The sequence below is a fragment of the Sinohyriopsis cumingii genome, chromosome 12 (genome assembly GCF_028554795.1).
Source record: "Sinohyriopsis cumingii isolate HCF-2022 chromosome 12, ASM2855479v2, whole genome shotgun sequence".
Taxonomy (NCBI): Eukaryota; Metazoa; Mollusca; class Bivalvia; order Unionida; family Unionidae; genus Sinohyriopsis; species Sinohyriopsis cumingii.
In genome coordinates this window covers 63,518,192-63,534,882 of record NC_142972.1, presented here as the reverse complement: position 1 = coordinate 63,534,882, position 16,691 = coordinate 63,518,192, and the positions used below count along the sequence as shown (strand labels likewise).

Below are 16,691 nucleotides of genomic sequence, written 5' to 3'. Positions count from 1 at the left end.
ATTACGCCAAAAGCGTAATGGTTGACATGTATGAGTTAACATCATCATCAATTAACCCAGTGTTCTGATTGGTGCATGGAGTAGTAATATTCTCCTACTTCAATATAAAATTAATATAACTACTGTAAACAAAAAACAACAATGATCACTTGTCAGCTGCATTTTTACTGATTTCACTTCACAGCATGCACGCCTGGACTATATAACTCCTTGTGTTCAAGAGAAAAGAAACATCATTCTCAAAGATGATATTAAACTACTTGTACAATTTATATGCAAAAGAGCAGTATTTGTTGAATATCATGCACCAATAATGTTAGCATTGCACAGACTGTCAGCAATGGTAAGATATGTGAACATGATGTTTCTAACACATTTCAATTCTCTGGAGCACATACTCTAACCATACTGTTCAAATGATCGTTTCGCCCTAATACATAGATAATTCTTGCTTTAAATTCAAAATGGTTTGACCTTATGATACACAAAGAAACGTTAAGTGAAAGCTTCAAAATAATTTTCAAATGACTTTACCCTTGCACAGATATTACGGAAGAACATTGAACACATCTATCGATTTTGTAGTCATCTTAATATACTATCATTCTGTTTCATCTTTGTAGCTACACTGTTTATTTATAACTTTGATCTCCTATTTTAAACCTAAGATTAGTAAGTAATCATAATAGTGTCAGTTATATAATGATTATGTTAATCTTACATTTGTTTTGCTGTCTATAATCATTTTAGTCAGTTATGTCATTCGCATCACGTGTTGCTGTAGCTGTTATAAGGCAATAGTGTTCATAAAAAAGAAAATTTTGTTCAAGTCCACTGCATTGCTCCGCTAATAGGTAATACAACCTTTCTATCATGTGATTTTCTAGTGGTTTTGCTGCTGAATGTATCATTTATTGTAACTGAATAATATTGCTTATACAGCATTCTTGCATTATATTATTGCTATATTTTAAAGAACCAGGAAGTACTGCTCATTAAATTTCAAATTGGTGAGACATATGCTGCATTCTTAGTTTCAATCCAGGAAAGCTTTTTGGAAATTAGTTTTCAATCTTTTGCTAAACTGTTCTGGCCATATAAAAGTTTGCTTTCAAGATCGACCCTGAATATCTTTGTGCGTTACATTTGATGCTGGTTGTAAGTCAGACTCTTTGCAATCCTTTCGTGTATTTTCATATATAATGTGCTCGAATTTTGTTTATTAAAAACAACTTTACCACTCTCTGAAATGTAAGCAGAATGTTCAAGTCATATTTATATTAAAATTAGGACCATGTCAGAGTAATGCTGAAATTGACATTAACATAATGCAGTTTGATATAGCAATATATGATTTAATATGTAATGATGTGATGCACATTGCTTGACGTTGAAGTGGACACATTTTAAGGTGATAATGGTAGGCATTAAAATAATTTAAGGCTATGTTAACTTAAAACTTGACATTGGTGTGAAAAGAAAATTGTTAATATATAATAATAATAATAATAATAATAATGAGGACTTTGTGTCGCGCCTAATCTTTAGAAGATCTAAGCTCTTTACAACATTATACAACACCTATAACATAAACAACATATATAACCACATGATTACAAGAACAAACACCTTGACGTTAGAAAACATAATAAAATGTAAAAAATAAAAACAATTCAAATATTTAAGGTAGGAAACATTATTAGGCTTTAAGTTTGTTCTTGCAGTCGAAATAAGTGAGTTTTGAAAGCAATCTTGAATGAGATTACTGTCTTTGTGTCTAAGGTCAGTGGGAAATTCATTCCACACTGCTGAGCCCTTGTATGCAAAAGAACGCTGTCCATATGACTTTGATTTCATAGTGGGAATAATGAGCATACAATTGTCAGAAGATGAGCGTAAGTATCTTGCTGGTGTATACACATGGGTGAGGTCAGATAGGTATGTTGGACTGGAGTCCATCAGTGAAACGTACCACAGAGAACTAGATCGAATAGACAGCCAGTGTAGGTACAGAGAAGCAGGGAGGTGTGCTCTGATCGTGGTACTCTAAGTATGATCCGAGCAGATGTGTTTTGAACTTTCTGAAGTTTCTGGAGTAGATACTGAGATGAACCAGACAATATTGAGTTACAATAGTCCAGTCTTGAATGTACTAATGAACACACTAGGTTTTAAGTGGCATCAACTGAAAGACATTTGCAAATGGAACTGACGCGACAAAGCTCAAGATATGCAGCCTTTCATATGTTCATGACATTTTGGTGCAATGTGAGAGTACTGTCCAGAGTAACACATAGGTTTCGTACTGATTGTGTGAATGTAATATTGGTGTTACTGATCTTTATTGCTTGAGTTAAAGGATGTGAATGAGAAAGGCTTTGTGTTGTGATCAGAATGGCCTCAGTTTTATCATCATTCATCTGCAGCTTGTTACATGTCGTCCATGATTTCACATCAGAAATACACCATTCTCCACCTTCGATGGTAGCATCAGCTTCAGTTGGGTGGCAAGATTTGTATATGTGGGCGTCATCAGCGTACAATTGATGAGACACTGGATGATGATGATGTATGACACTTGAGAGCGGCTGTGTGTATAGAATGAAGAGAACAGGTCCAACAACGGACCCTGTGGAACACCACAACACAGATCAACTGGGCTGGAGTGTATTCCATTTGCAGACACAATTTGTGTCCTGTTGACCAAGCTGGACTTGAACCACAGTAAGGCTATATCATGAATGTAAAATACATGCTGGAGATGGTGACGTAATATATCATGATATATTGTGTAAAATGCTGCAGACAAATCAAGGAAGGTGAGGAGTGCAATCTTTCTGCTATCCAAAGCAGAGATAATTTCATTAACTACTTTTAGAAGAGTAGTTTCAGTACTGTGGCAAGATCGATATACGGATTGTACATTGGTAAAAAGACTGATGGAATTCAGATGAGATACAAAATGGGCTAGAACAACCTTTTCTAAGATTTTTTATATGAATGGGAGATTAGAAACTGGGTGATAGTTCTTTAAATCATTATGGTCTAGTCATGTATTACAGTTTTTAATTCAGATTGAATTACTGAAAAATATCAATAAATAGAAAATAAAAAAACCAACTCACAAAAAGAGCCGTAAATGTTGTTAATATTTTGTTCATTTCTATGGACATTCCTACTTTATTCTGTTATATTTCATTCTTTATCATAATGGTTAATTCTTGCTTTCCTTCCATTTCTGAAGACACTTTAGATCTTGGATAAGAAATAGTATATTCTCCTAACAATGTTGCTTCACTTCTAATTTTACAATTTTTTGCTGAAGATAAGGAGGCTTTTACAATCAAGGATGAATGTCTGAATTTACTTCAGGTGTTATAGGGCAGCATGGAATCTTAACATAATACAATGTACCATTTAACATCTTACGGACGATCAATTCATCTCACAGGCGAAGACTGAATAATTCCTAGCAACCGTCTAAATGAATTATCCAAAAATGTTTAAGAAATATCTTGGAAATGCATTAACATCGATATTGATATATATCGGCGAAATTTAACAATTCAAGATTATATAAGCTATAAAAGACGAAGATGGTTTAAACAAATGATTGTCACGATCATATAACGTTAAAGCTGCATTTACAACAGTAGGATCAAATTTTTTAACAACAATTTGGAGACACTCTAACTAGCACTTGCACAGTTTATTAGAACGACTCAATAATTGTGACTACACAGTAAGAAACAAAATGCATAGAAGCAATATTCAATGTATGCATAGGTGTCAACTTGTACGGTTTATCCATAATTTCTACTTTTTTCATTTTTGTCAGTGTATGGTCATACAACCGTTTTGTATGGTTTTTTCATAAGATTATGATGGCCCAAAACAACCAAACAAATCATTCTCAAAACCACGCTTTTCCTTTGATAATGAAACGAGTTTCATTCATAGTTCAACTCCAGTATACGAAGATCTTGTTATTTATAGCTCAGAGATTAGACGCTTACTTGGATTTCTAATGCTGACTAACTACCTGTGTAGTATGTATGTTTTCTTATTTTATACATTATTATTCTATCATTTATATATTATTTATACGTATTACTATCAAATGCATACAGTTCATAAATTGTCCTACTTTACATAATGCGGCAATCATGTTTTTTTTTAACCATAATTCGCCTGACTTTTCTGTGTGGAGATAAAGTTAATTTATTAAATGTTTTAACAATATACCAATTAAAATTAAATAGTCTACTGATTTTAGCATCAGCATTTTATCGTGCTGTTATAGTTTGAGTTAAGTTGCACAGATAGGTAATGCAAAAAGAAGATACTTTGCCATAATGACAGACGTAGTACAGATACTGAGTGATTCGAAAATATGTAACACCATCAATTGATATGAAGTTCATGACCAAAATCGGCACACCATATAGCAAATTCATAACTTTTCAAACACCAGATACGCAAGTTTAATATAAATGATTAGCAGCTTATGAGGTATAAACTGCCGGACTGCTACTATGTGAATTATTTTATTTCTAGATTTCAATTTTAGGATAGCTCCTGGCGTAATATCTTGGGATGTATGGGGGAAAATATAAATTGTTAACATTTGTAATCGGGAGATCTTCCTCTATCACATGTCAAATCTAAGTCTTTTAATTTCTTTATTTTTATTTATCTCATCTAGTTGAAATATTCCATCAAATGGCTGAGCCTAACTCAATGAAATGCAAACCTGAAGACACTGACCGAGGTCGTGGCAAGTTTCAGGCTGATTGGTTTAAAATCTTCCCTGGCAGTGTATATGTATCCAAGTTAGGATCTTCACGTGCTTTTTGTAAACTATGCAGTAAAGGCATTAAAGTGGTTTTGTCGAACACATATGATCCGGATGAACACTTCAGGACAAAACGGCATGAAAGAAATTTTGAAATGAAGAAAGGAGCTTCCATCCAAAGCTTCTTTGCTAAGCCAAAGCAGGAAGATGATCGTGTTATAAGTAAGAAGAATGACATCAAGTTTAAGAAATGTAAATGCATGTAATTATGTAAATATGTGTCATAATAATCTGTGTAAAGCATATGTTGTTTAAAATTGTAGATTTTATATAATGTATGAATACATTTTTTCGTGTAAGTTTTTTTTTTTTTGGTCTTTGTAAGGTTTGTATTGGTCTTGGGTACGTGTTTTCATCTTAAAAGGTTGACACCTATGTATATGCCACCAACAATATGGCCCCATCTGTTAGGAAGGCTCAAAAAATAAAATATATACTGCTAAATTTCTGAAATGAACGATGCCGCTAATAAATAACAAAGAGGATTTGCAGAGAATTTAGTATTTTCTATACAGTATGCAAGAGAGATTCAAATGCATGCTGATGTTGCAAATAATACAGATTCCTAATTTAAGTCATACAATTAATCAACATACGTATGCTAAATAAATATATACATGGAAGAAAAATTACAAAAGGTTTGAAGACGATACAAGAATTCCAATTCTCAAAGACAAATATGTAACCTATTATTCAAAGATTCCATGGGCTGTTAATTGGTCCTGAAATCAAAGGAGTTGACACTGCTAAACAACGGCTGCCTTAAAAGAGTACATCAGCCTGATTCAGGCAGTCATATAATTATACAACTGTTATTTTCATTCATTCATAGTGATTATTTCATGAAGTCAAATCCTCGTTTTTGAGAGGTACATCTGAATCATTTTCCTTAATGTTATAAGCCTAATGTCATACTATTACAGACACATTTTAAGCGTTATTCATAATACTTTCTATATTGTCTCAGCGTTACCAGTAGGGTTAGCGATACGTTAAACGGTTAGTCTTACCAATACATATCAACACTGATTTAGTCAAATACTGTGGTCGGATGTTTAAAAGTATTAACGCTAAGCATCAGCATATCCAGTTTTTCTTTATGTTATTTTGTAACACACATTTTTCACCACATCATAACCAGTTTTGTATTTATGCACCTCAGTTATTATGTCCTTTGACCTGCTTCAGTTATTCTATTGTTCGGCTCATCTTAATGTCTGAAAGATCTACTCTGTTTCTCTTCATCGCTCTGTTGTTATGACATCGATGGATATTGTAATCATTACAGATCGGATTGAGTTGTTTCAGACCTTTAATTATTGAGTCATTGTGAGGAAGAGATCAACATCAGTATTTTCTTCCTAATTTAATCTAGTCGTTACTTTAAAAGCTCTAATACAATTCTGTTAACGTATTTGGACAATGTTGGAATGTTTCATTGGTTGTCTGACAAATACATATTATGTTCCTATATATGTCGAATTTATATTACTACAAACCATTAGGCTGTGTAGAAGGACAGTAATAATATAATGTATGCTTTATTATGTTTGCATTACAAACGCTATTTGATCTGCAGTATGCCTGATAAAGTTTTGAATATGAAATAAGTGCTACTGGGTTTCTTACTGCATATTTATTATCAAGACGTGATTAATTGCATACATTTTGCCGATTGCACTAGTTACATAGTTAGACACATAACTCTCAATGAGACTTAGACATGGATCATTATCTTACGAGAAATGCAATCAACTTGAATAACTGCTTGAAAATCAGAAATAGCTGGTATTTTGTACTTAGAATATTCATTTTAATAAACGAAATATTAAAATAAAAATAAACTGGTACAGATAACCAAATATATATCCTATAAACAAATCTAACAAATATTTAATATTACTTTCATCGACATTATGTCCATAAAATGTATTTCTCAAGTTAAACTGCATTTACAAATGTATTTAATGTTATACATACATGCTCTAATGTTCGTCTAGCAAGTTCAATCTCTTTCTTTGCCTTTATTAGCTCAGTCTCTATTTTCCCCTTTGACAGAGTTGCTGCTGTCATTCTTGCACTCATAAATCCACTCACCTCCAGTAAGAAAGTCTGAAGATATCTTTGAATAAAAAAGATCGTGTTATGACTACAGTCATAAACTAAGTAAGAGAAAAACAAAACAAAACCATTTGGTACAACCTAACAAACAATTTAATTATCAAGGTTGTAAATTCAAATGTGCGAGAATTTACCATATCATGAAATGAATCCAAACTATTTGTTATAAAGGTATATGAAAATCTTAACTGAATCAAATGTTCCTCATAAATTTAGAAACCAGAAATGTACCGGTCCTCCAAGAATAGTGGCGTTGTCAAGATGTTCTAGTTCTAAATTCCTTCAAATAAGTATATAACTGTTCCAGATTAATATTATAGCCCAAATAATGAGCATATTGTTTTTTTCCATTGAACAGTCCAAATAAATGTGTATCCTTTCAAATAATATCTAATTAAACAAAAACATATCTCCAGACATTCTGCAGGAGAAATAAGAAAGACTCTGAATTCGGAAGGAGACTGATTGCTCGGTCCTCTCTTCATATACACTGTTTATTGTGACTGTATTTGGTAATAGACAGCACAGGACAGACGACTATGTGTCAAATATGCCTATTCATGTGATTCAGCTCAATTAAATGGAAGTTAATAAACTCTTCTAGAAATGCTGAAACCCTATCGAACAATGAGATATTAAGCCAAGGCACCATTTAAGTCTTATTAAGATTATATATAATTAACAATTATCATCAACCGCTCCGGTGGCCTAGATGGTGATAGTGTCCATCTCAGATGCGGGAGGTCGTGGGTTCGATCCCCAGCCGAGTCATAACAAAGACTTACAAGAAAAGTACTAACAGCTGCCTCACTTGGCGCTCAGCATTGAAAGGTTAATGTTAGGACTGGTCGGCCTGGTGTCAGGATAATGTGAATGGGTGGGACATCATGCTACATGTCTGCGGCATGAAGCCCCAGTGCCAGACATCACTATAAACTGCCACACTGCCGACATTATAACGATATCACTGAAAAATGGTTAAAAGCTACGTTAAAAATCCAAGTCACACAAACAATTATCATCATATACATAGGCATCGATTTACAGATCCCATGCAATTATATTCTCTTAACAGATTCGGGTCACATAGGCAATCCTTACTAAAGATATTATCAGCAATTTACAGCCATGAATGCAATGTATTAAAGCTAGATAAAACCATGTACCAGGAGTTACAAATATAAAGATATACATACCAATAACAAATTTCTCTGATGCTAATAGTACAGATATTTTGGAATAATCAAAAACAAAATTCAAGTCTTACTAATATTGGCAGAGTAATACTGCTGCAAATGCTGGTACGGCATTAATGACTATCTCTTGTATGCACGACTTGTAAATGTATATTAATGATATCGTTTTGATCCGTTACTCTATCTAATCAACATAAACAAATTATTCCATAGATATATACATTAAAGATTTGTATGAGTATAAAATTGGGTGAATGGGAGCATATGTTTTATAATGTTATAGTCATGTTTTAATTAGGCGAAATAGGTATTTTATTATTTTATGTAGTTAATGTTTATTATTGAGTGAAATACAGCCATCAGTTGCAATTAGTGTGTTATTCTCAGTTTACACATATTTAGCCATTTAGGTAACCTTGAACCAGGATTACCTGTTAAGAGTTTTGTTTTGTTCACTGAGCAATGCAACTACCCTGATGGCTGGTCATGCTGGGTTGTTCTATTGTATGACAAGTGGTAAACAACTTTCTGATTGGTTAGTTTGTTACTTGTCTGTATGAACAACATATTATGAACAGCATATTAGTGGTCAGTCCATTAGAGTTTCTTGTGCTTGCAAGAAGATGTAAATTGGCCTTTGTCCCATATGATAAGGTAAATAGATTTATAATATGATTAATGTAATAGATTATTTTATATGTACTCGACATATTTCTCGGGAATGCATGTTGATGTATTTTATAACATTTTGATAGGTTATCAACCTGCATTTTATTATTAGCATATCGTTCTGTCCATACCTTTGTTTGTCTGTCCGTCTGTTCCCTATTTGTGCTCTAAACACTGACTGTTGTTTAGGTTTAGTTGGTTCACTATCTCTATAGATGGATAATTAATAACTATATGGAGTTGTAAGTTATTCGTATTGAATGTACTGTAAGAGAATTAATGTAAACATGCAGAACAATAATGCACTGATGATGATATTATTTATTATTGTAGTAAATGTATGTTTTATTGTATTTGTAGGGTTTATGTACAAAAGCAAGGAGAAATGTCTCAATCTCCAACCATGAACCCAATAATTCATAATAAATCCAATACTGAACAAAACACTGGACTTGTATTTTCTCACCAATGAGTAGAAGGCAAGTGCGGTAACAGGTGTGAGACAAGGAAGCAAGGAAAAAAAAATCCATATAGAAAAATGAATACACATCTAAATTAAATATTTATTTGGAAACTTAATATTAAATCCCAAAATGATGGAAAAAACACAATTGTAACTATTTTGACAGGCAGGCAAAGGTTGAGTAATAATGCATTTCCTCTTAAGACTTAATTTTAATGTATAGATTAACTCAGGAAGGTGACTACGTAATTTTAAAAATATTAGAAGATCGTTCGGTTCGGCTTGTTTTGAATTTGCAAGCCTACAGTACTGAGGACTCTCAAGGTGAATATACACGCTTAGGATATCTTGGATTTTGTTGTAACTGGAATTCAATTAAGAAATGTCCATATGATAAATATAGAAGCCATTCTGAACAGGCAATTTATTTTTTTACAAATTGTTAATTTAAATATTTAAAGTTTGCTACCATATTTCAAAATTTACAGTAATTTCTCATTTAAATATTTTTGCAACTGTTTAGTTTTATTAACGATTAATTATTCTTTGCAACAATCTTTCGATTGTTGTGGTTTCTTCGTTCAACATTTTTATTCAAAGATTTAAATTGTGAATTTCAATTTCAATTTTTTTAAATTTGTTTAAAGTTTTAATGATCATTTGTTTTTGACAGATTTTCCTTTTGACTGTAATTTATCATACGTTTTAAAGTGCCATAACAGTGTATCTACATTTATTCATTTTACGTTTTCTCTGAATGAGATATACAAAATACGAATGTTAAAAATCCGACTGAAAAATGTTCAGTAATAATTCCATGGGAGCCTACCTAATATCACGTTTGCACATGTTTATGAAAATAACCGAATGCAACCACTGGCCACTTCTGGTATTTAGTGAAACCAAACGTCACATTTTGAACGCTTGTTGTAAACAAAGGCCAAGTTGGTATCATATTATTATGGAAAAGTCATCAGAAACTCAATACAAAAGCTGCAATTCTAAAGGAAGTGAATTGTCACTGTTCTGCGGGTCTTCGCCATCCGAAGATGGGGAGGTAATAAGCTAGGAAGATTCTGATAATGGTGTAAAAGCGGCTGCTGGCACCCAAATTAATCTGTACCTGTTTGAACCCTTTATGTCCAATACCGACGAATCCGAAGTAGCAAATGAAAATGACGAAGAAGACAAGACAAGATAGATTGAAAGTCAATTCATGGTAATTTTTTTCTGAATATGTCTATGGCCTAAGTTATGATAAATATATGTATCCGATGATATTTGCAGTACTGTTCAACAGTCTCATCTTCGTTTACAAATGGATTTTGTCTCACCTGTTATAAAGGCTGTACAAGTGTATTGCATTTCATGGGTAGAGATGTATTTATATGTTGATAAGTAAAAGGTACATTGGATGACAGATGTAAGCTTGAAAAACCTGTGAACAAATTGATACGATTTGGAAGTACTTAAGATTCCTAGGAGAGGAGGTCCACTTTCGCACAACTATTGAAATAGGCAGGATATTACACTCATGACAGAAACAAATAAAATCATATTCTGTACACTATTATAAGTTAAAATGTCGAATTTCTCATATGTATGCTAATAGCTGATTTTTTGGACCTATTAAATAAACCTTTTTTATGTGGCAAACATCGACTTGCATATTTTTTTTTTTCATATCCAATTTAATTTTACAGTGCTGTAATGTTTTACCATTTCATGAATTTATGTCAGTTTGTGTAATTGTACTGTGCTACCGACATGTTCATAAATATGAGATTAAATCTGGCAATCACAGCACTGTGCATTAAAGAAGAAAACTCTATTTTAGGTGTAATTGTGGACATTGTTTGGTACTGAACACAGCATTGAAGTGTGTATGTTGTTGTGACATAGAAAAGGTCACAAGTGTCTGCATTGAATACCAGGGGATACAATGTATAACACACCATCCAGGGTTCAGTCCAGTTTATCTCAACATCCATGTTTTATAATTTGCATACTAACAGTATAGAAAACAATTTGGAGAACGTCCAGAGCAAGAAAATGAGTAAGTAAAATGTGCGAGTAATTTTTCTTGTTCTTTTTTCTCATAAATGTTGTTTTCATGATCTATGCATGACAGCACAGTATTGGTGTTATTAATACAGCAAAGAAGTAACCCCTTTTGTATATACATATACACAGTGTGACCCTGCTATAACACAGTAGTTTGGGGTCCAGTGAATCCAACCATATTATAGACCGAACCATGTTATAACCAACCAAGTCAGTTAACAGATGAAAATTACGCATTTTCCTAAACTACTGCGCGGGGGGGGGGAATAAAAGCGGATTAAAATTATGTGACTTTGATTAAATGAAGGCAAGCTAGTCTGAAAAACACTTGTCTAACATGTGTGTAGTACATTCCATAATCCGTTAAGTACTGTTACTGTAGTAATTGTATATAATAAATCCATGAATTCGAGTAGAGATCACGTGTTATAAATTTCATACATGTCATACATCCATTTACAAAACACATATTACAACAAATGGTAGTCCTCGTGTTGATCTATATTACAAATTATATTTTATTTTATCACTAATACTCCTTCACTACAAGCAGCACACGGCTGTAGTTGTTTACATGATATATGTACATGTACTTAAATTGACCTATATTTTGGTCAGTTGAAGACAGAAACATGTTGATGAGGCTACCCAGGATAGAAACTATTGAAAACTTGAACAAATTAAAAAGTTAAACAAAATAATTGCAAGATACCAACCCATCTTCAATTAACTTGATGGCGTTTTATGCCGCTGTTGGTAGCTACCGTAATCATACTTTTTTCCTGCAGAAATTAAACTTTCATGGTACAATATTCATGTTCCATTAACTTTGGTAAATGCAACAATCTATCGGATTTCATAGCTTTTGTTTCAAATTTGATGCTAACTTCCAATGGTGAAAGGTTATTTATTTTTATTCAAGACTGTAGTTGGCTTTCTTTGCTGAGCATGTGTTATTGAATTTACCAGTAAATGAAAGCTTTGGAGGACCAAACAGAAATAGGTTTCTCATCGTGGCGGCAACACTAAATAACTGTATAACATCGACTGAGACTGATTTGTTTCTCATTTGATTAGCATTTATACAGAAAGACCAGAGGTTTTAAAGTGATCAGTTTTCTTTGAAGTTTCAGCACAACTATTTTTTCTGGTTACATTTTTATATTAAAAAAATGGAATTAGCTGTCATTTTATCAGTTATAGCAATTACTTTTCCTGCTTTCAAAAGTTGGTCGATTGGGCCTAGTCCCGATATCGACAGACTAACAAGTAGATCTCCTTTTTTGTTTGTGGTTGTTTTGCGTTATTTATGTGTGTGTGTGTTTGTGTGTGTTTGTGACATTTTTGTGGCGGAATGATACAGCCTTTCACGCATACATCAGAATTTTAAGAATAAAAGGCCAACAGACGGTGAATACACATGTTCTGTTCTGACAGGGATTGCTACAGAAAATATGATTGTTCTGGAGGATATAATTAAATGAGTGAAAACAAGAGGAATTTTACTTACCATCCACACAGAGAGATCAGTATAAATAAAGATATTAATTACGAGCATGCGGCCGATATTCCAACACTATTTTGTCGGAAAGCTCCATTAGAAGATATTACCTTGACCGATTGATCTCCGCTACCAGAAATGTTTAAAAAGAAACAAAATTCTGAGATCTTACAGCATACAGCACTCAGCCAGATGTCAGAATAAGTGGATTTTGATATATCTATGCACTGCTGAGGTGGTTAGTCAATATGAACAATGAACTCGTTTATCTAACAATAAACTCCAGGGCATTTTCTATCAAGTTTGCAGCTTCCTTTCATGGTGCTTCTGAATTTCTTCACTCCAAACCCAAACTGTATACACAAGTTTAAACTGCCAACAATATTCGGCTGGGGTGGGGGGAGGGCGGGAACCAGATGGTATATTTGTCACTAGTAATGAAACTATGTCCCAACATTCGACATCGGCGAAACCTACCTTGATCATGAATAAACTTTTTACTAGTTATATTTCGTACTTTTTATTGAGAAAAAACTCTTTTCGTTATGAGACAATTACATGTATATGAAATTGCAGGAGCCATGTCATGATCTTATATTAGAAGTCTCTCTTTCACAAAAGTGATAATAAACTTTTTAAATGCTACTTTTCGTACTTTTAAGACAGAAAGAAAAAAAGAATTGTGTACGAGAAATGTACCTGTATGTGAAATTTTGGGAGCCATGCCACAACCGTGTTATATCTGAATTCATGTTAAAACAAAGCATGCTATAGCGGGGTCACACTGTGCATAAATATATATATATATATATATATATATATATATATATATATATATATATATATATATATATATATATATATATATATATATATATATATACTTTTTCTCATTCCATTCAACCAATAGTTGGTTAGAAGGTAGGGATCTAAACTGATTCCACGCGCTGACACAGGGCATGTCCTCTGCCTAGGGGGCAATGTCTTTGGTCTGATTTGAATATTCTGGTATTTCTGGCACCTTCTCACAGCCTTTAAACCTGTATATGGTTAACAAGTCAAGATATCAACACGTTTCATGTTGGGAACTTCAAGAAACATACCCACATAGACCATTCACAGGTCGAAGTCACATACTAAAATCGGAAAACGCAATGCATATGTTATATTCCTGCCTTAGCGATGACAGACCTGCATTCAAATTTCAACCTATAATACATGAAATAGTTAGCCTTTTTATAAAGGATGACATTGGTTCTATCCCAAGAGTTATAAATAAAATGCTAAATCCAGTGTGTGCATCTACAGACTACCCGTAATCATATCCAAATTTGTTATGTTCTGCTTCTTTAATGGTGCAGGAGATGTAATAGATGACACACAAACAGACAAACAGTAAAACAATCCCCACACTGGGGGATTACTAATGCCGCTAATTAATTTTTGTGTGCTATGAGCAGTCTTTCAGTGATTCACCAGTACCCCTTCTCTACAAAAGCTGATACTTTAAATGTATATATGATAAAACTCAGCCGACGATTACTATCCTAAGATGATAGCCAAATGTTTTAAAAATTCACTGTATGAAATGTTCTCAATAAACTAGTCTTTAACGAGTGGAAAAAGCAGGCTCACCCTAATTACCACAACGAAACACACATGCCGCAATTGCGCCCATTGCTAAACAGTGCAAAGTATATTGTAGCCACCAGACCGTGCTCGCTGACCCCATGTCCTCATATATTAAAATTGCCACTGATATACAAAATATACAGAGACAGAAAGCCATGCACTAGCATCTAAACAATCCATACTTAACTTGGTTCTTTACAACTTCAGAAACCAAATCAAACTTACAAAACTTTTGATAACACCTTTCAACAGACAATTTCTAATAAATACTTCTGAAAGTTAATTCTGCACATGATTAATCTGAACAATATACTGAACATAAAGGACCATCTCCTTTCACATAAGAATATAAAAATCAAATAATGGTCAACCGCGGAATCCTGCCCGGTCAATGTCTATCCATAACCTTTATAAAACCATTCCATATCCAGCCAAATTAAATCTGCAAGGTCATGCGGGACAGGTTTCATATCAAATCTCTACAAAGTGTAAACCAGGAAGAAAATGAGTAGCTCAGAAAAATAAACAACACAGGAGAAATAAGCGGGTGTGAGGTACATACAAGTAGTGATTTGGAATATATAAATGCTAATTGTTGTTATGAACAATGCAGTTTATTATTATTGTTATTATTATTAATATTAGTATTATCTGCTTTGTATAATTAATACTACCATAGTTACTATGATTACAATGTATTCATTGTGTGCTATCCTTGCCAACAAAAAAGCTTGATTTGTTCCCGTCTGATGATAGCTCAATGTGTGCTGTGTTCATAATGAGTCTAACCAGACAAAACAGATTTGGATTCTAATATAGGCGTCATTAGCATGCCTATGTTATATTTTGTATTTAAAGGTCATTCATCTGATGTTATAGCTGCAAAAGTAATAATGAATTAGGAATGTGAAACTAAAACAAAATCATAAAGTATGATGCTGAATGCATATAATGTACATATAGTTGACTAAAGGAACTGAAATTGCCATTAAAAATAAGAGTTTCTGAAATAGATGATATTAATGACATTCAAAACAGTTTCTGGTTATATAGATAACGTACAGTGCAGTCACGCACTGAAGTAATGGTCCAAAGGACTAGTATATATCAATGATTTCACTCTACACGATAATTCTCAGTAACGATATAGTATCCATTATACTGAATGAATATATAGATTCCTCCATCATTAGTGAAAACACACATACTGTTGTGATTTACATGTACTGTAATTATCTACTGGAAATTATGGCATCACCTGGACCATTAATAATAATCTATTGTTTGTAAAAACATTTCGAGATGCCACTGTGTTTATATCAACTTACTTTAAGCCACTTTTCAAAGGATGTAAACATATTGATCCATTGTATCTGTCTGCCATTTCTTCTTTCTCCATCTCAGTGATTAAACTACTCCAATCTGTACAGGTGGATGTTATATACAGGACTCGTGATTTGGATCTCCCTCACGCTCAAATAATGCACATGTTCATTGACTGCTACAGTAACGGCCGAAGTCATTGGAATATGTATGCTTAACTCCTTTGAGGTTTTTTAAAATAACTCAAATTTGACATCGACACATTTTACAATCTCTAAGTCTCAGATTATTTATATAAGCCCAAATGATTGACAGTACTTTTGAGGTAACAAAATCGTGGTTTTGCACGGGAACAATTATGAACAGTTTTATGGAATTTTATTTATCACTGTAAACAGTAGTTCTCAATAAAGAGAACATCTGATTTCGTTTATCAGTGTTGCTTAAAATTGCTTAGATTAGTGTGACTTTAATTTTAGGATCCAGATACATGTTTATCGAAGATTGTTAAGTCTAACTCAATAATGATTAGCTCATATGATCAACAATTCACTTCAATAAATAGTAAGGCGTGCTGAAAGTTCATAGATGTCCGACATTCTTGGTGTAAAGATAAACACATGAGTTGTGCAAATATCTGATATTGTATTGGTCAGAAACTTTTACTAATTGGATCTATTACTGCTATATCAAACTATTTTACCCTATGTTTATCTGCTCGTCAAAGCAAAGCAAAATGAAAATATTTAGTAATGTGGTTCTTAAGTAGGGGGTCATTGCATTAAAGGAAGAATAGACAGCAAATCATTTCAACATTAATCATGGTACTCTTGTCACATTTAGATATGCAATTGGTATGTTACACAC

The 16,691-nt window shown here is 33.1% G+C and overlaps 1 protein-coding gene across 1 annotated transcript in view; it reads right to left on the bottom strand.

Annotated features, from left to right (window-relative positions):
- LOC149786589 (uncharacterized) overlaps nt 1-16,691 on the bottom strand; it is a 43,620-nt gene that overhangs the window by 12,290 nt on the left and 14,639 nt on the right. Inside the window, exon 4 of the mRNA XM_089975952.1 lies at nt 6,836-6,977. Coding sequence (XP_089832078.1) covers nt 6,836-6,977 — 142 coding nt within the window. The remainder of the gene's footprint in view (nt 1-6,835; nt 6,978-16,691) is intronic.